Source organism: Chlorocebus sabaeus, chromosome 8 (genome assembly GCF_047675955.1).
Source record: "Chlorocebus sabaeus isolate Y175 chromosome 8, mChlSab1.0.hap1, whole genome shotgun sequence".
Lineage (NCBI taxonomy): Eukaryota > Metazoa > Chordata > Mammalia > Primates > Cercopithecidae > Chlorocebus > Chlorocebus sabaeus.
The window spans coordinates 82,615,226-82,636,357 of NC_132911.1; the positions used below are offsets into that span (position 1 = coordinate 82,615,226).

At 37.3% G+C, this 21,132-nt stretch overlaps 1 protein-coding gene across 2 annotated transcripts in view; it reads left to right on the forward strand.

The window, feature by feature from the left end:
• Nucleotides 1-19,364: 19,364 nt before the first annotated feature.
• ZC2HC1A (zinc finger C2HC-type containing 1A) overlaps nt 19,365-21,132 on the forward strand; it is a 52,709-nt gene continuing 50,941 nt past the window's right edge. For both annotated transcript variants that reach the window (XM_008000943.3, XM_008000944.3), the window contains exon 1: nt 19,365-19,484. In XM_008000943.3, coding sequence (XP_007999134.1) covers nt 19,469-19,484 — 16 coding nt within the window. In that variant the 5' untranslated portion in view covers nt 19,365-19,468. The remainder of the gene's footprint in view (nt 19,485-21,132) is intronic.

Genomic DNA, 21,132 nt, shown 5'->3' on the forward strand with positions numbered 1-21,132 from the left:
TTGCCAGGTGGGCTCAGCTCAAGAACATGCTTATTAGAGTCACGTTCTGAATCCCCCTGTTTTCAATGTTATTACATGGTGGGATGCTGACCTGCCTTTGTCATCTAATGATACTTCTTGGGCGGGAAATCGATGGATGCCCCTGTCTTACCCCATCACTGAAAATTTGGGATGGATCAAACTTAATGACTCCTTGACTTTGTTGTCTAGCAATCCCCCTCTCTGTTTTTCCACAATGGCCCAAGATACGTGCATTACTCTAATTCTTCAGGAGTATCTTTACTATCAGCCTAAAAGGGACGCTAAGCCCACAAACTTGACTTTTATTTCTGCTGTTACTATTATTCTTACTGAGGTCTCTAATGAAACAATCTTCCTATATGCTGTCCAAGAAGGGACTGGCAATATGTTTGAGTCTGTCCAGTGGTCCCCGTGCAGACAACCTGCACCACATCAAGGACCTCTGTTTGATAAGGGTACCTTACTTGATTGGGGTCCTCATGGGTATGTCATGTCTGCAAACCAGACTATTGGATTTGGGAATCCCTCCAATAGTTCCATTACCCTCCAATAGTTCCATTAGCTTCTCCCCACCCAGTTCAGCTGTAATTGTATGAATACTTATTTATTGGTGTTCACTTCAGAGTAAACTGCAGCTATTATTAAAAAGTCAAAAAAAAAAAAACAATAAATGCTGGTGAGGTTGTGGAAGAAAAGGAAGACTTTCACACTGTTGATGGGAGTGTAAATTAGTTCAACCATCGTGGAAAGATAGAGTGGTGATTCCTCAAAGACTTAAAGACAGAAATACTATTCAACCCAGCAATCCTATTACTGGGTATACACCCAAAGGAATATAAATCATTCTATTATAAAGACACATGCACACATATGCTCACTGCAGCACTATTCACAGTAGCAAAGACATGGAATCAACCCAAATGCCCATCAATGATAGACTGGATAAAGAAAATGTGGTACATATACACCATGGAATACTATGTGGCCATAAAAAAGAATGAGATCATATCCTTTGCAGGGACATGGATGGAACTGGAGGTCAATATTCTTAGCAAACTAATGCAGAAACAGAAAACCAAGTACCACATGTTCTTACTTATAAGTGAGAGGTAACTAAATTATGAGAACACATGGACACAGAGAGGGGAACAATGCACACTGGGCATGAGAGGAGGGAGAGGATCAGGAAAATAAAAAATGGATACTAGGCTTAATACCTGGGTGATGAAAAAAACTCTATGCAACAAATCCCCTTGACATACATTTACCTATGTAACAAACCTGCACATCCTGGACATGTACCCTTGAACTTAAAATAAATGTTAAAACTTTTTTTTCTAAATCCTATTAATTTCAATATGATGTTCATATCTAACCAATTTACAGATTCCTAGTTTTCCAAAATTTACAACATGTATTAAACCACATTAGTCTGCATTCTGTGTTTTAGTCTATTTCATCCTATGTTTACTCTCTGAGTTAGAAAATATGTAATATTAAATGTCATTCAATTTTATATATTACATTTCTACAAATCAGGATACAATGGCCTAGATGACTCTCAGCTGTGTAAGAGTGAACTATTGGACTAAGATGTGGAAAGTTCTGTGAATCACTTGAATATTGTAAATGATCTACATGAAAATATATGTAAAAAAACAAATGAGACATACTTTTTTCATTTTTATCCATATTTTTAAAAATTCAAAGATATGATTTAATTTAAAATACAACTTTCTAATGATAACAAATGCTATTGATTTCAGAGCTGGCTTTAGTTACATAATTTTAATTTCACTGTGTAATGAATTTGTTAAAAACTTGTTATTTAAAATCAAGATTTAATAGTTGCTTTGTATCAAATTATGAAGGCTTCTACTAGAGTCTTCAACTATGTCTTTAACATTGTTAAGTATCATCATCCGAACTTACATTTTCGGTGTAGTATTCTTAAGATGCAGTTTTTACAAATCTACATACAGATGCTTATGGAAATAGTATTTAGGGAATATAACAAAAGAGTCTGACTCCCACATTGAAATTACCATGAAGCATGGGGAAGAGACCAAGCATCAGAGGTTAAGTTGATATGTCAGCAGGACTGTGTCTTTGGAGTCAGATATGACAAGTTGAATATAAAATCTGTAAACTGCAAAAATATTGGACTTCCCACAGCAGAGTGTTTAATTTAAATTAAAAACTCTCAAAGAACAGGTTGACCTCGGAAAGGTCAATTCTGTTCTAACATTGTATAAATGCTATGATGCATGAAAGCTGCAACTTTCAGACAGACTTCACAGAATTAGCAAAGTGTTCAACATTGAGTTGGAGCACAAAAGTAATTTGTACTTTTTTTCTGGTGTTGTTTCTAAGGAAGAACTATAAAGTAGTTGTTATGAAGAGGCCTCACTGTGTATAAAGAAATAAATGAAAATTATAACAGAATTATAAGAATGTTCCTTACTATTTTTGCATTTCTAATATCTATTTGTAAGGGATATATCATTTAAGCCTTATTTTTAATTTGAAGATAAATTTTAACTTACTTTAAATTTCTTGGCTATATTAAACCTAGTAAGTATATCTCTGGACATAAAGATAGTAAAAATAGTATTTGAAAATCCTAATATTCAGACTTCAGATGTGTATCCTACATGCTCCAAACTAGATCCAACTGTGTTTACTTCTTTATCATGTAGATATACAAAGTATAAACCATATATTGGTTATTTTCAACCATGAATGTAAAAATATTTTGGATACCAAATTCTGCAAGCCTTAGTTAGAAATTTACTGACAAATCTTGAAAGAATGAGGAATTATTGCCATGGTTGTTTTTGAACAGATCCTTTAGCTCACCATTACACTACATATTGCACTACATACATAAGGAAAATTCTATTGTATATCTAGGTATGCCAGAAAAAAATTTAGGTTACACCTATTTTAATCTGTATTTTCATCATAAAATTTAATATTTACCTGTTTATTTGCTAAGAAAGTCAAAGTACTTTCATAGAACAGTGAAAATACTGTTTACAATGCCAAAGAATAGTCACTTGTAACCTTAAATAATAACTCTTACATACTTTTATTTTGGAAACCTGTGTTTGTTCACTTAAAGTTGAATCCTATGTTATAAAAGGTCATTAACTTTGCCTACCAATCTTGTGATAAGTAACTCAGTGTCATTATCTGTGGGAAAGAGAGTTTCTGAGGTGCCAGTTGAGTTAGTCTCCCCTGTGTGAGACACCCATGGGAAGCCATGGGTGGCCTCTGAGAAGAGTCTCCTTATTGCCTTCATGTCTTTATGCTCCAAGAGCATAACTGCTCAGTGGCATTCCACAGGTTGCTCAGGGAGATAACACTCCCTTGAAGCAGTGGGGTATAATCAAATATCTTGGCTCCTCCTGAAACCCACTCCCACCCTTTCAGTCCTGATAAGTTAAAGATCTTAAGTAGTTTAGTCACATGCCTTTGCTCAAGAAAATTCACAGAAACCACCACTGCTATACATCTTATCAAATGACTCACGAGTTCTCCTTCACTGATTAATCCTTTTCCTACTCCTTCCTCCCCATCCCATCTGCCCTAAGAACAAAGAGCTTGCAAACCAATAAATTGGGCGGAGCTCGAGAGCTCTGGGCCTTCAGCAAGGCTCCAATGCTCTGGTGCCCTGGACCCATCTTTTAAATGCTTATTCTGTCTCTTTCTAATTCATTTGTGTCTGCCAGACTCAGGGTACTCGCTGGGTGGTGTGGGGCTGGTTTCTCAACTTGTGGCACCCAACGTGGGGCTCCCCACAATCTCTACAAATAATCCAGTGAAGAAACTCCAGAGCATGGAAAGCCGAGGACGACTGACGAAGGATGCCGGAGTACGTTTTCACTTTAGGCTCTATGGGTAAATAGAGCACTCGGAGAATTCCAGATTAACCTCAGGAAAATACGGGTCAGGCTGAAAGTAATTTTTCTAATTACTTAAGCCTGGTGCAGCAGTTATCACGCCGTAGGGGGTTAATTGTGAGTACGCAAAATCTCACATCTTTGTTCAATCTCGTAGAAAAGTATTCTCCTTGGTTCCTGGAATATGGAACCATGAATGTAAAAGATTGGGACAAGGTCGGATCAGACTTAAAATGAGCACAAGAGGGCCATGATATTTCCTTCTCCGCTTGGTCTGTGTGGTCAGCAATTAAAACAGCACTGGGGCCCTTCCACACTGAGGAGTAGGAGGAGGAGTTTCAGAATGACATAGAAAAGTTTAATAATCAGGAGTCTGATGATCAGCAAAGTGAACCATCACAGTCTAGTTTTAAAAAGGGGGAGAAATAGGAAGGAATATATGCTAACCTCCAAAAATTTATGCAAGAAACGGTTCCACCTACTGCAGAAACAGTGCCACCTACTGCGCCTTTAGGGGAAGGTCCGGAATGGCTACCCGACTTCAGCCTTATGAATTTTTGGAACAGGAGCCCGAGACGTGGCTTGCCGTTCCCATTGTTGCATACCCTGCCATTAACTATGGTGAAGGGAAGTTTCAGCTTTGCCCAACAGCCAGTTAAAGTGAGGGAATGATCCAGGCTTGTCCACCTGTTAATTATAGTAGAGGAATGTTGCGAGCTGGTCCAGATACAAATTATGGTGCAGGGACAATCTAGGCATTCATTCATCAGGCACAAGAAATGGGGGATGTGGAACTTGGCAGTTTCTGGTAATTATTTCTCCAGCTGAGGAGCCCAGAGAACATGCTCAAGCACACTGGGAGCCATTTCCTTTTAAAATATTAAAAGACTTGAAGCAAGCAATTGGACAATATGGGCCAAATTCTCCTTATGTTCATTCCTTGTTACAATCTGTGGCTTAAAACTGGTGTTTAATACCTATGGATCGGGAGTCATTAGCCTGATCCACCCTGTTCCCCTCTCAGTTTCTCCAATTTAAAACCTGGTGGATGGAAGAAGCAACAAATCAGGCATGCAGAAATGTTCAAGCCCAACCTCCCATTAATATCACATCTGATCAGTTGCTTGGAATCGGACAGGCATGGGGTACTCTAAATCAACAGATGGTAATAGCTGATGAGGCTGTTGATCAGCTCAGAACTATATGCCTAAGAGCCTGGGAAAAAATTCATGACCCTGGTACTACTTATCCTTCTTTTAATTCAGTTTGATGGGGTCCAAGGGAGCCTTATCCAAATTTTATCGCCCATTTGCAAGACATGGCTCAAAAGGCTATTTTGGATTCTCATGCCAGGAAAGTGACCATTCAGCTGCTTGCTTATGAAAATGCAAATACAGAATGTCAGGCAGCAGTTAGACCTATTAAGGGAGATGCAGATCAAAATTACACTTATTGGGCCCACATTTCATTCCCACCACTGATTAGGTCTGTTACATGGTTAGACCACCAGGTGGAAGTTTATGTTAATGACAGTGTCTGGATGCCTAGACCAACAGATAACCGAGGTCCTACTCATCTTGAGGAGAAACGAATGTTAATGAATGTTTCCATTGGTTATCGCTTTCCTCCCATCTGCCTGCGGCTGGTAGCAGGATGTTTAAATTATGATAAACAAAGTTGGATAGTTTATGTCCCTGCACATAATGGATCAAAAGCCTCTATTCATGCAATCAGTGGAAGAACATTTCAATCTTTGGACACTATTAAATACCTTGAGCACCGCTATGTTGTGACACATTGCCAGATTAATAAATTTAAACTGAATAAGAAGCCCTGCTCTAGGCAGGCCACTAAATGGTCTGGAAAGCTAGAGGTGCTAACCTGAGAAGATTGTATTGTAAACAGTGCTGCTGTACTGCAGAATAATTCCTATGGCATCATCATTGATTGGGCTCCTAGGGGATGCTTTGCAGTAAATTGTACTGGACAGTGCGAAGATTGTCGAGGGACTCCTTCTGCAAACGACTACACAAATAATGCACCAAAATTTTACAGAAGAATTGAAACAAATTACCCTATTAAGTAGGAGGAGAACGGTATGAATCCTCCAAGCCCAAAAATGATTGATCCAATTATAAGTCCAGAACATCCAGAATTGTGGAAATTAATGATGGCTCAAACACCAATTTGGATTTGGAAAGGAGAATATAAAACAGAGATCCATAGTAAAACACTTCGATTTATTGTAGTAATGACCGCTAATCAGACGGTCCCATTGTGGAGTTGTGTTAAACCTCCTCTTATGTTGGCAGTGGGAAAAATCAATATCCTACCTGACTCTCAAACCATATCAGGCATCAGCTGTCATCTTTTTACCTGCATTAATTCTGCCTTTAATAAAGATAATAACATTTTACTGGTTAAGGCCCGAAAAGGAGTTTGGATACCTGTTTCCCTCAATAGACATTGGGAGGCCTCTCCCTCCATACATATTATCACTGAGGTACTAAAAGGAATACTTAATAGATCAAAGAGATTCATATTTACTTTAATAGCTGTGATCATGGCCGTTATAGCTGTCACAGCTACTGATGCTGCTGCTGATGTTGCTTTGCACTCTTCTATTCAAACTGCGGGCTTTGTGGATAGTTGGCAGAAAAGTTCTTCTAAGCTTTGGAATTCCCAAAGTCAAATAGATAAAAATTTGGCAAATCAAATTAATGATCTCCATCAAACAGTAATTTGAATGGGAGATTGGATTGTGAGCTTGGAGCATAGAATTTGAATGCAATGTGATTGGAACACTTCTGATTTTTGTATTACTCCTAGCTCTTGTAATGCCACTGAACACCATTGGGAGATGATTAGACATCACCTACAAGGAAAAGAAGATAATTTAACATTAGATATTGCTAAACTGATAAAACAAGTTTTTGAGGCATCTCAGGCTCATCTCACCCTGTTGCCTGGAGCTGATATTCTTGCTGTAGCTGCTGATGGCCTTTCTAATACCAATCCTTTAAAGTGGATTAAAACCATAGGTGGATCAACAATTGCAAATTTTATTTTGGTTTGTGTCTGTTTATGCTGTTTTTAGTCTACAGATGTGGACAGTGCCTTGGGAGAGAAGCCAGAGACTGTGAACGAGTCATGATAGCAATGGTCGTTATTAATCAAAAAAATATTAATAAAGACAAAAAAGGGGGATATGTGGGAAAGAAAGTTTCTGGGGTGCCAGTTGAGTTGGTCTCCCCTGTGTGAGACACCCATGGGAAGCCATGAGTGGCCTCTGAGGAGAAAAGTCTCCTTATTGCCTGCATGTCTTTATGCCCCAAGAGCATAACCACTCAGTGGCATTCCACAGGTTGCTCAGGGAGATAACACTCCCCTGAAGCAGTGGGGTATAATCAAACATCTTGGCTCCTCCTGAAACCTGCTCCTACCCATTTCAGTCCTGATAAGTTAAAGATCTTAAGTAGTTTAGACACACACCTTTGCTCAAGGAAATTCACAGAAACCACCACTGCTATACATCTTACCTAATGACGCATGAGTTCTCCTTAACTGATTAATCCTTTTCCTCATCCCTTCCTCCCTCTCCCATCTGCCCTGAGAACAAAGAGCTTGTAAACCAATAAATTGGGCAGAACCTGAGAGCTCTGGGCCATGAGCAAGCCTCCGACGCTCTGGTCCTCTGGACCCACCTTTTAAATGCTTATTCTGTCTCTTTCTAACTCCTCTGTCTCTGCCGAACTCAGGGTACACGCTGGGTGGTGTGGGGCTGGTTTCCCCAACAATTATCTTTATTCTATAATTTCCCATATACAAGTGGTTAATTAATTAGTCAGAAAGCACCAAAACACTTAGTTCTTCATAATCTTGCTTGTGGAAATATGTGTTACAAAAAAGGACCTTAACAATTCATTTCTAAAAAAGTACACAAATAAGTTTTTCTTTGTCAAATACATCTCATCTATTACTGAAAATACCATAAACAGTTGGCTTTATTTTTCATTTTGTAAGGTTTCTTATTCTTACACATTAACAAACATACATTTTTGTTTCAAACAAACTTCTTTGCCAATTTTGCTATTTCTCCTAGTATAATTGCCTTGCTTTTAATCATTCAAACTGGAAAATATGAAGTCATATTGCTTTTCTAATTTGCCTTCAATCCCAAGTCTCACCATAAAATGCTTTTTTATAAATAAGTTTTAGGGGAAAATTTCCTGAAGAATCAGAACACTTCCTAATCTGTGATAAAGAGATCTTATAACTCATTAGTTCTTCTCAATCGAGACAATCTGAAATGCCAGAAAGTATGTAATCGCAAGATAACAATTTGGATTTCTCACATAAGTGCTCAGTACAAACTTGTGGAATTAGTTTTCCATTCTTAAAACATATTTTTATTATTTTCTGAAAGTAACATTACTATGCCTGCTTTTTTACCTTTGTTAAGCCTATGATCAGTCCTTTGCTCAAAATGCCTGTCATCATCCTATGTAACCTTCAAGAACAAAATACAAATTCCATCTCCTACAGGAAACTATCCTAATTCTAAGCCATGTGGACTATTTTGCATATAACTCTTCTGCCTCTTTTGACCTGAATTTTCATTCTGGCATTATATGTGTTGGTTGCATGAACATGTATTTTTAAATCACTTTTATATCTTATTACCTCATTTAGATTATAAACTACTGTAGGACTTCCATCTTCAGTGCCTGGTTTTACTCATTAATCCGTCCCTGGTAAAGCAGCCCATAATAACCTCTTTAATTAGTATATTTAGTACTCATTTTCTGTAGTCTTCATTTGGCCCTTAATTATATTCAATATGCTACTTATTTATTATGTATTATTACCATATTCTTCATACATTCTTGCTCAATTAACTACATTTTAAGTTCCCTGGGAGGAAAAGATTTTATTCTTACAATTCCTGAACTGAACTTTGTAATAATTTGTGTATAAAAATGCACAAAAATACAGTTTAAAGGGCAAAGGGTCAGAAGGTAGAAGATTTGAGTTCCAGTCCTACGTTTAGCCAACCAACCAGTCATTGTTGAATAGTCTTTTAATAAACCTTTCTGAGTCTTTCCAGAGTAAAGTTGTTGTAGGAGAAGATTGTTAAAAATTTTTAAGTATTTATTGTTTTTTGGAAACTAGGCAATGAGTTTGTCTCTATCTGCAGGGTCCAAATTTTTATTATACTAAGAGATAAAGTAGCTACTTCTGAAAATAGGATGGGAACAAAGGAGACATCCAACTAGAAACAGCCAGTAGGGTATTTGAATAATGACACGGGTCATATTAAGGTTGCACATTCTTTCAGAGAATATTCTTGTTTGTACTTTGTGGTTTCCAGGAATTGGTTGCCTACCTACCTTGGTAAGCATTGCAAGCACAGGGTAAGCATTCAGAACTCTTCAGAGAAATGGAGCCAACAGGACAGGTATATATAGAAAGAAAGAATGGGAAATTTATTTTAAGGAATTGGTTGGCTCATATGACTGTGGAGGCTTGTCAAGTCCAAAATCTGCAGGGTAACACATCAGGCTAGAGAACCAGGGAAGCATTGCAGTTTGAACCTAAAGGCAATCTGCTGATAGAACTTCTTTGTGCCCAGACGGAGGTCAGTCTTTATTTTATTAAGGCCTTCAACTGATTGGATGAAGCCCATTTATATTATGGAGGGTAATCTGCTTTATTCAAAGTCTACCAATTTAAATGTCAATCTTATCCTAAAACACCTCCGCAGAAACATCCTGAATAATGTTTGACCAAATCTCTGGTTACATGACCATGCCATGTCAACAGATAAAATTATCCATCATGCATTGATTCTGTCATTGAGGGAAACGAAGTATAACTCAAATGGATTGCTTTTACTTCAGTTTAAGGACAATTTATCAGCTATGATTTGAAACTCAAGAGAGCTTAAATTCAGGGTCTTCCCTTTTGTCATTCTCCACAGACTCAGTGTCAACTAGAAAAAGCAGTTATGCTATGACAAATGGGATCTCAAGTCAGAATATTTATTTTCATTATCCAACCCTGCCACTTACCAATTGTAGCTTTGAAAAAGTCACTTGTTCTTAAGGTAAAACCAAGTAATCAATTATATTTGTAATTAGCATATATTTATAGAGTGAATTCTCATATGGCTTTTTCTATTAAAAGGCAGCTGCAGAAACCACAGGATCTGATTGATCTGATTGTTTTAAGAGCCATAAGGTTTTTAAAACCATGAAGAAGTGCCAAGATAATCATTTAAGTGATAATAGGAGAGTTTTTCTTCTTCGTCTTTAGTATAAATCCTCTGATGTCATCATTAACCTTACATAATATTTATTTGTAAATCTTAGTTTCTGCAACATAAAAATGGAAAGAATAACACCTACTTCACAAGTAGGTTATCACATGAGTCTATACGGGAAATTGTGTGCATAATAACATATTAACCATAATCATTAGGAGCTAAATAAAACCTCTCTGCTTTCCTAAATTAACTGTTTTGAAGACCATAACCATTCACTCATAATTATCCAGTCATTTAGCAAATATTTATTGAATATCATTGACTGAAGTATTAAAAACTAAGCTTTTAAAAACAATAATGTTTTATGAAAATGCAGAGAATTACTGTCAAAGGTACTGAATAGATAGTTGATAATCTGTTTATTTACTATCAGCTCTTTGAAATCTCCAGGGGTAAAATGCAGTCTGTTTACATGTCACCATCAGTATTTTACATTCTTGGTTTCAAGAATGTAATTCAGGAGAGCAGTGAAAGTCAGGGCAAATTTTTTCATCTCAGACCAAAAGTATAGCTGGGCATGGGATTGAACAACATTTAATACTAGCTGTAGGCCATTAAATTGGCGCTATTATCCATTTATAAAGGAGTCTTAGGTCAGTTTCCTTAGAAGCTGAGGGGATTCTTGTGGTAGTTATTTATTGAAAAATAGCTCCCTTTGAGTGAGGAAAGCAAGTTACAGCCTGAGGGCAGGAGAAGAAAGGTAAGCAAGAATGTAGTCTTACATGAAGACCAACTTCAGGCTAGCCTGAATCAATAGATCCCACCTGTTAGTCATTGGCTGTGAGTTTCCCCTCAGAGAGGAGGGTCTTAACCTCTCAGATATGGCAGTACTCTTTATAAGAAGGGCAATTCTATGGAGAAGTAGTAGTTATAGATCATCAGCCAACATTCTCAATAGTAGGGGTGAACATCCCTTCCAGAACAGGAGAGTTTGGAAAGGCAACAACAACCTTCACTTCTGAATGGCCATTAATATTCATAATAACAACAAAGGCACTGCAATGGTTTAAGAGCTCTCTCACTTTTAAAGAAATTTCAAAGAAGTTTCAAAGAAAAACTGATAACCACTATTGTCTTTTATAACATTCAAATTGTTTGAAAATTAGTGTTCCTGTAAATTATATTTAAATTCATTTTATATAAATAAATTCATAGAAACAATTTGCATATAACTTAAGGAATGCTAATGTTTTTAGATAATATTTTGTACCTAGAATTTATTTTCTTATGAAAGCATAAACTTTATTATGTTTTGAAAACAGAGTCAGAGGAGATTCTTATTTCTGTTTTGTTGATTATCTATTAGCTGCTAAGAAATATAAGTGTACATAGGCTTAAAAAGCTCTGCCTCTTAGAAACATCAAGCAGACAATTGTTGGATTCATGTGATAAAATTAGATAGACAAAATGCCAGGTGCATACTTTTGATATACAATCTAAGTAAGAAATCAATACATAAATGAATAAAATGGTATATTTTCAATATAAAAAATACATGCAAGCAACTTTTCTAGAATGTTATGTTTGCAAACATGGCATTTGTATAAATAGCTAATAACGCATAACTTTAATTACATGTGTATCCACCATAAAAACTTGAGCTTTTTCTTAAAGTAAAACCAAGTAACCAATTATATTATAAATTAGCATATGTTTATAGGGTGAATTATCATAACACTCTTTCCATTAATAGGCAGCTGCAGAAACCAAAGAATCTGGTTGTTTTATGAATATGGTTCTTTAAGAAGAACCATAAGGATTTTAAAATCATGAATAAGTGTCAAAATATTTATTTAGGTGATTGATAATAGGATAATTTTTCTTTGTCTTTAGTATAAATACGCTGACATCATCATCATTATATAATATTTGTAATATTTTATAGCATTTTTAAAGCAAGTTTTCAAGGCCCTAGGAAGCTGCTATGATTAATAATGAAGTAAGGGGGAAAGGACTTTTGATAGTTTTCTCTTTTTTTGTTGTTTATTTTCCTCCAAAAGGAAAGGTGCATCTGAAAACACTTGGCTGTCCTGGAGACAACAGGCAAAATTGGACAAAGCTGAAGTGCACAATTTCTCAAAACAGCTCTGGGTATTGATACCTATGCAAATTTTTAGAGTTACCCAGCAACATAAAAGAAACTAGGGAAAACAGTTTTTGTTGTCTTCTTACCTCTGTATCTAAATCTCTGTTTTATGAGGGTTAAGTTTGGCTATAAATGTAGAGCAATTCCCCTTACCTTTTCTTTTCGCTCAAAAAAATTGCTTAAGATAAAATTATTTCTATTTCTTGTATAAATTTAGAGATTGATGGTCCAGATGCAAGAGATCCATGCTTCTTCAGTCTTTTACCTCTTCTATGAATGGACTCTATTCCCAAAGTCACCTTATGGTCCAAGATAGCTATTACAGCCTCAGGTGTCGTGCCCAAATGTCAGACAACAGAGGAGAACAAAAAGGAGGAGAATGGCTCATCTTCTCTTTTTTTAAAGATGCTTAAAAATTATGCACATGAAAGTTATGAATTCTTTGTCACCTGGACTACTTAGCTGCAAGAAAAGCTGGGAACTATAGTTTTTATTCCACAACCATATGCTCAGCTTTATATCAATAATACTATTCTGAGAACAACAGAACAGCTAGTGGCCTCTGCAGGTCCTCCCATCTCTGTTCTGGGTTCACTAACATTCAGGCCTCCAATGGACTCATGCTGTGTCCCGGTCATGTAAATCAGAGCCCTTCTCCCACATCAGTCTATCTGTATCCCTTTCTCCAGGCCTAATGCCAATCTTCTGTTGCAGTGTCAGACACATCACAAAGCTAGTTATAAGGTAAATGTGTTTCAAATTAAGATACGAATGCCCAAATATGTAGAATCATCCAAGAGGGAATTTCGTCTTTAAAACTAGAAATATATTTTTATCTTTTGTCTATCCATTTCCCACCCAAATTGTTTTTTTAGAGGGAGTACAATTAATAAAATAGCGTTACTACAAATTAACTAGACACCAACCACATTTCCTTGTCAATACCAACCCTCTTTTTTCCACCATCATTAATCACATATACCTATCTTTGGTGGATTCAGCAATACAAAAAATAAGAAAATTTGTCACTGGAATGTATCATAAATATTTCAAGCGCAGAATTCATTGTCAGTGGTTCTTATTGACTAAACAGGAAATAAAAGAAAAAAGCTAAAATTTTAGATTTTTTTTGATATTAAACTATACTTTCATTCTTGGTATAGACCTTATTTAATAATAATTTGGTTGAATATGGTTTGCTAACATCTCTTTTATGACTTTTGTATATATAATGTTAGAAAAGACAATCCTATAATTTTTCATATATTGCTTTTATATTGCTTGTAGTCAAAATTATGCTAATGTTAAAAAATTAATTATAAACTTTTCCTCTTTTTAAATTTTATTGAAAACCTGGACACAACAGAAATTATCTTTGTCTTGGCCGGGCGCAGTGGCTTACGCCTGTAATCCCAGCACTTTGGGAGGCCGAGGCGGGCGGATCACAAGGTCAGGAAATCGAGACCACGGTGAAACCCCGTCTCTACCAAAAATACAAAAAATTAGCCGGGCGCGGTTGCGGGCGCCTGTAGTCCCAGCTACTCGGGAGGCTGAGGCAGGAGAATGGCGGGAACCCGGGAGGCGGAGCTTGCAGTGAACCGAGATCGCGCCACTGCTCCAGCCAGGGGGACAGAGCGAGACTCTGTCTCCAAAAAAAAAAAAAGAAATTATCTTTGTCTTAAAGTTTGGTAAAACTCACCTGTAAATCTTTCTCCACCTGGGGCATTAAAGTGACGAGATGTCTTTACCATTTTGATTTATTAACAATTTTCATTCTACTCAAGTTTCTTGTCACAATTTTAAATTGTATCGAGAATAATATCCATTTCCTCTGAGTTTTTACATTTATAGAAACAAAGCTGCTCATAATATCCTTGTATTTGTAATTCTGTGATGTCTATATTTACTTTTTCTGTTTAGAGATAGTTTTGGAAAAATGGACTCATGCCATGCCTAACACATATAATATACAAAGGTGATTCCTGATGGGTTGAAAACCTAATTAAGAAAGATTAAAAGGATAATATTAATACAAAAACATGTGAGGAAATACCCTCAATAATCTAGAAGTGAAGAAAACTTTAATAAAACAATGCACAATTCATAAAGAAATATATTGACAGATTTTATAGAATTAATGTTATGGGCTTCTGTTCAGAGAAAGGTATCATAGGCAAAATTATCAAGTATTTGGCAAACTGGAAAAAGATTTTTTAAATAATAGAAATTAGCAGGGGTCAACATCTAGCATACACAAGGAATTTACATATCCATAAGAAAAAGATGAGAATTTCAATATACAAATGAATAAAAACAGGCAATTCATTGAAAGTCAAATCTGAATTAGCAAGTATATGAAGAAAAGGCCAACTCTTGATTCAACAATTAGAGCTAAGACAGCTATTACTGAGCCATAGAAATATGGGCCCTGTACATTGCTGATGGGAGTGTACACTGGTATAACTATTGTAGAGAGAAATCTAGGTGTACTTAGTGGAAGTGAATATGATCCAGTAATCTATTCCAGGGATGCATCCCAGAGAAACTTGAGCCCAGGTTCATAAGGGGACAAGCACAAAGATGTTCATTGTAGCAGCAGGTTAGAACAAGCTCAGTGCCCATCACTACAGAAATGAGTAAGTAAAATGTGGTGGTGCATGCATACAGTAAAATATTATTATCTGACATCCAGAAGCAATAAACTTGTATTCCATAGAGTGGCATGGGTGAATCTCTAAATGAATGATAAAAAACATTAAATTTAAAAATTAAATAAAATAATTAAAATTAAAATTTTAAAATGACAAACAGAATGAAAGCCATAGAATAATGCCATTTATGTAAATTAAAAACAGATGCATATATAAAACAGTACCATATGTGTTTCAAAGAATCACACATATCGAAAGACATATGTATGTAATAGAATTGTACCTATATTGAGGAGGCTGGTAAATTGAGTGAAAATGGGGGATAAATGACAAATTAATAAAAGGAAAATAAAAGAGATACCTTGGCATGGATAGTTGAAGTATTTGCTGTGCGTTAGCAAGTATCATTAACTCAACACCCTGCCCCTAAGATTAAAAAGATATAAATTATATAGCTATAATGCTTGTGCTCTATAAAGAGGAACAAATGTTACACACGAACCAAAATATATACAAATATTCTCCTTGATTCTTTATATTGTCCCAAAACATCCCAGGCTTGCTTCATTTTCTTAAGGAGGATTATGCCATTGTCCCCGCATCCTCAGTGATCTCTATGATACTCTTCAAGACACAATTTAAGTTCTACTTCTATAGAACCTTTAAACTTGTTCCATTCATGTAAATGACTTGTGAAACCTATTGCTTTTATAAGCTGTACCACAACATCTAAAACTTAATATTGTTAACCACTCTATTGCCCTGTGTTATGCCTTGCTCAGGGTTTCCTTTACTAGATGTTAACTTTCTAGAGATCAGAGAGATTTCTTTGAAGCTTTCTGTTGTGCCTAGAGCAGTGTTGTACTCAAGGTTGGAAGATCTCAATTTCTTATTGGTCAGAATGTTATTTTCAGTTAAAAAGATCACATGGCAGGTAAAAAAAAATATGTACAGACAAATACTTAAAAACCTAAGAGAAGAAGCTGAGCTTCATTCATTTTAGTAACTGGCTAGTGATACAATAGACTTGAAGCACAGAAGGTACTCAACAAATATTTGTTGAAAGAATGCATCAGAAAAATGGACTAGTCTAGAGAGGACCTCAATAAACATTTTGGTTAATAGATTTTTAGTTAAGATTTGAAATTGTGATGCAAAGGGATGGATAGGCAAGATCATAGCTGAAAGTTGAAAAAAACTGATCTTTTTGCAGCTGAAAATTAGTTTTGAAAGTAGAGAAGCATAGAGCTAGAATTGCTATCACACTATGAATGGAATAGCCCTTCAATCAACGTAGTAGGTAAAGTTTGCTTTAAGTTTCTCAATTTTTTAAAGCCCCCCTTTCTTTTCTTGATGTTTCCTGTCTAGGACATTTTTCCTTCAATAAATCTTCACCTGTGACAGCCTACCTATATGATTTCTGATTATTCCAGGCCATGAGAAACTATCACTATCTTCCCCCTGAACACTTAGAAAATTTTATTTTTACTTCAAATAAAACTAGCAAGAGCCAACTCAAAGAGTATGCTTCCTCAATCTAGAACACTTTTAAGGGAAACATTTTCTTATGTTTTTTTGACACAAATTATAATTTTCTTATTGTTACAAAATGTATGAATTATTTTTATAAGCTAAATTGTGGTAGGTCATTCCTCTGCTGGTCATGGAAGGAAGAAATGTCCTACATAGTGGAGGTGATAAACTGAGTTCTCACTGAGACTCAGAATCTCATTTAGTTGTGCTCTGCAAATGATTTGAATGCGAACCAATGGCTTTCTCTGAAAGGGGACTTGAACTTCGTGTGGGATTCAAGAGATTGCAGCTTTGAAACAAGAAGCTATATGCAGCTTGCTCAGCTTTTTGGAACATACAGAATAGATGTGGATCTGCTCAAGGGAATGGTGGTTGAAGGCAATATAATGCAAAGTGGAAAGAATCAAGGATATGATGTAATAAAACACTGATATAATATCTATTTCAATTAAGTACTAGTTTTGTGATCTTGACCAAGTCAGAAACATCTCTGAAACTTTGTTTTCCTTTTTGTATGATAAAGAGGTTGGAAGATCTCGAATTCTTATTGATCTATGAATGTTATTTTCAGTTAACAAGATCACATGGCAGGTAAAAAAAAAATTATGTACAGATAAGAGCTTAAAAACATGAGAAGAAGCTGAGTTTCATTCATTTTAGTAACTGGCTAGTGATAAAATGGACTTGAAGCATAGAAGGTACTCAACAAACATTTGTTGAATGAATGCATCCTGAAAAATGGACTAGACTGCAGAAGTAATGTCATGATACAGTGCGAAGACAAAAGAGACTCTCAGGCTAGGTATGTAGGCAGCAGAGGAAAGAACTTACTGAAGGCAGATAGGAAGAAGTCCTCTTTACTCAGGGGTCAGAATCAGGGAAAAGCTGCAGGAGCCAGGGTAGTTGTAGCATAAAAGTTCTGAAGAGACCAATACCTGTGGGGAAGACTAGCAATCATGTTTTAGAGAATTAAGATTCACTATAGAAATGCCTACTCAAATATATGTTAAACAACATGTCTGAACACTTGGGTTTACACTTGAGGCAGCTATAATAAAAGGCAAGGCAAGAAAGGGGAGTGAGGAGCCCAATTAAATCACCATAGGCTTTAGAATTTAACAGACAAGGGTGTAACCAAGCTCTACCATTCACTAATGATACAAATACTGACAAAATATTAATTGCTCTGAGACATCTAGAAAATGAAAATTTTAATTCTGACAAATGAAGATTGTAGTATCTACTTTGTAGATTTCTTTTGAAGATTCGTGAACATATGACAAGGGCCTAAAACATGCCTCACGTGACTTATTCTTTATTGCTATTTTTATTATTTTTATTGTTACTGTAGATTTTATGCCAAACAAGGAATCAGCCAACTCAATATTCGTCTTGCCTTCACTGAAAGAACTTGTAATTTGTAACAACGGTTTCTTTTTGTATTTTCTTCTGTGTGCTTTTTTTCTCCTTAATGCTCTTTTAAAAGGCCTTCCCTCCCCACCAAAAATTCTACCTTTGCCTTAGTAGCACTGAGGAGGAAAAAGGACCTATCCCCAGCACTCAATTTAGAGTAGCTTATTGCCTGCAAGGCTATGGGTTGGCCAAGTAGTCCCAGGATCTCAGAGGAACAGAAGAAGCGGGGGAACCGGGGAAGGGCAGACGGAGACATTGAGGCATGGTTTAAGTGGTCTTTACATGGCTCCACACAACAGATGGACTCTACCACATTCAAATGCACTTGGAGCACTTTCTCAGTAAGAGATGATGCCCCCTCAAGTGTTTGTTTTCTTGTTTAAACAACACCTTCATGTGAGTGGAGAGTAGGAGGAATCCTGCTTCCTGAAGATAACTGATTTCATAGTAGGTAAAGTTAGATATGAAGTTAAACTCTTCAATTAAACAGATTAACAATAAAATTAATCCGAGGTTTGTTATGGACAACACATTAATACTGGTAACTTGCCAGTAGATACGCTATAGTCAACAAACAATACAACTTGTTTACGATTGCTAAATCTAATTTTCAAAGAAATGTCGTTCTGGTAATTGTAAGCAAAACAATTAAAATTGTCTCAGTTTTTAAGTTACTTTAATCTTCAGGAGGTTTTTGAACTCTGTTAGAGATGGGCGGGCCTCATTCTGTCAGGTTGTAACTTAATTCCTCAACTCAAACTTCCCAGATCAAACATTATCAGGCCAGGCGACTCTTTTGGTTCAAGGATGATAAAGTATAGGGACAGGGTAGGCCAAGAGTAGAAGACGGAGGGAGAACTGGGTTTCACTTCTAATTTTTGGACCAAGCTTTCGTGGTGAGGAAATTGTTTTCAAGGGCTTAGAACAATCGCAGTTCCACAGTCGCCAATAGAAAGCATGATTTCTCTAGGAAAAAAAGTGTCTTAACCTACGAAGCTGTGTGTGAGGATTAAGTCTAGGGGATACGCTGAGGTCAAGTCATGCGACCAAAGAGCAGAAAACAGAGAGTGCTGCATGCAAGCGTGCTGGGCGTTTGTTTGGTTTGCTTGCCTGCTTAAAGTATCTGCTGGGAGGGATGGCGGCTAGAAGTCAGAGGCATTGACTTGATTTGAGGAACTGGTGAAGCGGAGTCCATGAGGTGCTGAGGTACTCTAAATAGGAGGATAAGGTATGAGGGAAAACAAGGCTGGAGTCAAACAAAGGCGCCGTTGCGTCGCAGAATGCAACCTGAAGCGGCTCGCGGCTCCCTGGAGGGTAACCAGGGTAGACACAGCCGGGTGGCAGCCAGGCGGGGACCGCAGGAGCCTACCCTTCGCCGAGGCCCCGCCCCCACGGGTCCCCGCCCCCGCAGCTGCGGAACCAATGGGAGCCCGGAATGTTAGCGGGTGGGAGGTGCGGCTGGGTTGCTACAGCCAGAGCTGGGCGGCGGCGGGCGCTGCTGGAGGAGTCTGGCTGAGCTCGGGGCGGTGGCGCAATGGAGGGACTGGAAGGTGAGGCGATGAAGGGATGCGGGCAGGACGGCTAGAGCGGGCCTGGAACAGCTGGGGACCCTGGACACCAGTAGCAGGAAGGCGAGGGCAGGTTCGGAGCGGCGGACCTCACTGCGTCGCCGCCGCGTCTCCGGGGGCCGGGGCCATAGGGAGCCGGACAGTCCTTGATGCGGTGGAGCGAACGCTCCCGGGCTGCCCCGCCTTAGACGGTCTTCAACTGGGCTTGCCAGCCCGGAGCCAGATCCTGCCTCTGGCAAGATGCCTGCACGTCTCTTCCTACTATTTTCTGATCTTGCTTGACTCCTGAGTGCCCTTTTAGTGATCCCAGTCTCTGGCCAGATTTTGTTTTCCTTGCACTGGACTCTCTCCATTATTGTCCACGGCCTTAACACCACCAGGCCAGTTTGTGCTGGAGTCCCGGGGTGTGTCTCCAGCCTCGAGCTCCTGACATTCCTTGGCTAGTTTCCCTAGGTAACCGCTTTTTTACGTTTCGACAGCATCTTCTGTCGGAGGGATGTCAGAGCATCTCCTAAGGAAGTGTCACTGGCCAGCTTTAGAGCCGGTACAATCGATTATCAGGAGGATTTGATGGCTTATTCACGGCCGCTGAGTGAGGAAGAGCCTGTAATTGATTCCTTATCTTTGGGTTTATCTTTGTACTGTAACCATGACTCCAGATTTTGCTTTGTTCCCAGTTCTTTCACTTTTTCTATTCTGTTTACTCATTTTATCCTGTGTAATGAAAGCATTCACCTAAAAACAAAGGAAGGAAAAAAACACGGTAACTAGCATTGGCAACAACAATTTCAAGATTTTTTAAAATTTGTTTTGATGAAGAACAAACCTTCAGAATTGAAAGATCCTCTTGTCTTGATTTAGCTCCTTTTCCCCTGTCTCCTAGTTTACACGGATTCAGCTGGAATTAAGAATTAGTAGAAGCTTTGAGTCTTGTGTATTGTTGCATGCTAGGGAGTAAAATATTGTACATTGTGTGATGAAGTGAAAAGTGGTAACCGGTAACTTTTTCAGTCACCTAAGTTCACCAAAAAACAGATGTAATAACGTGAGTAGCAGTTTATTTCGTGCTTTTGCTCTGATAAATAAATAATTCTGATAATTTTTCATCTGTGGGCAGCTACAGTGTGCTATGGCCAAATGAAGGTCTTGTTTTTTGCTTAGGTGTTTTTGGAAGATAATTCAAGTTTCCGTGAAATAAGGAATTGTAATGATAGTGCAGTTTTTTTTTTTACTTTCAAGATACTTTTGTATCTTGGTGGGATTAAAGCACAGTGGGTAGGAGTGTGGGTTCTAGAATTCTCATGAGATTATCATACACAATATGATAAGGTTTTCTTACATATTATCTATAAAGTGTTTTTTTAGTTTGCAGTTTTTTATTATTTTATTCAACATTTGTTATTAAGGCAAATTTCATCATCTGATTTTTCACTTACGTATCCTAGGCACCTAAAACAATGCCTGACACAAAGTGGGTACTCAATAAATATTTGTTGTTAAATAAATGTCTATTACGGGCATCTTTTTAGGTTCTAGGATGCAGCAAAGAATAAAAATGATAAAGATTTACTCTCATGGAACCTACATTTTAGTGGACCTTACATTTTAACAGTGCTAAGATATTACTATT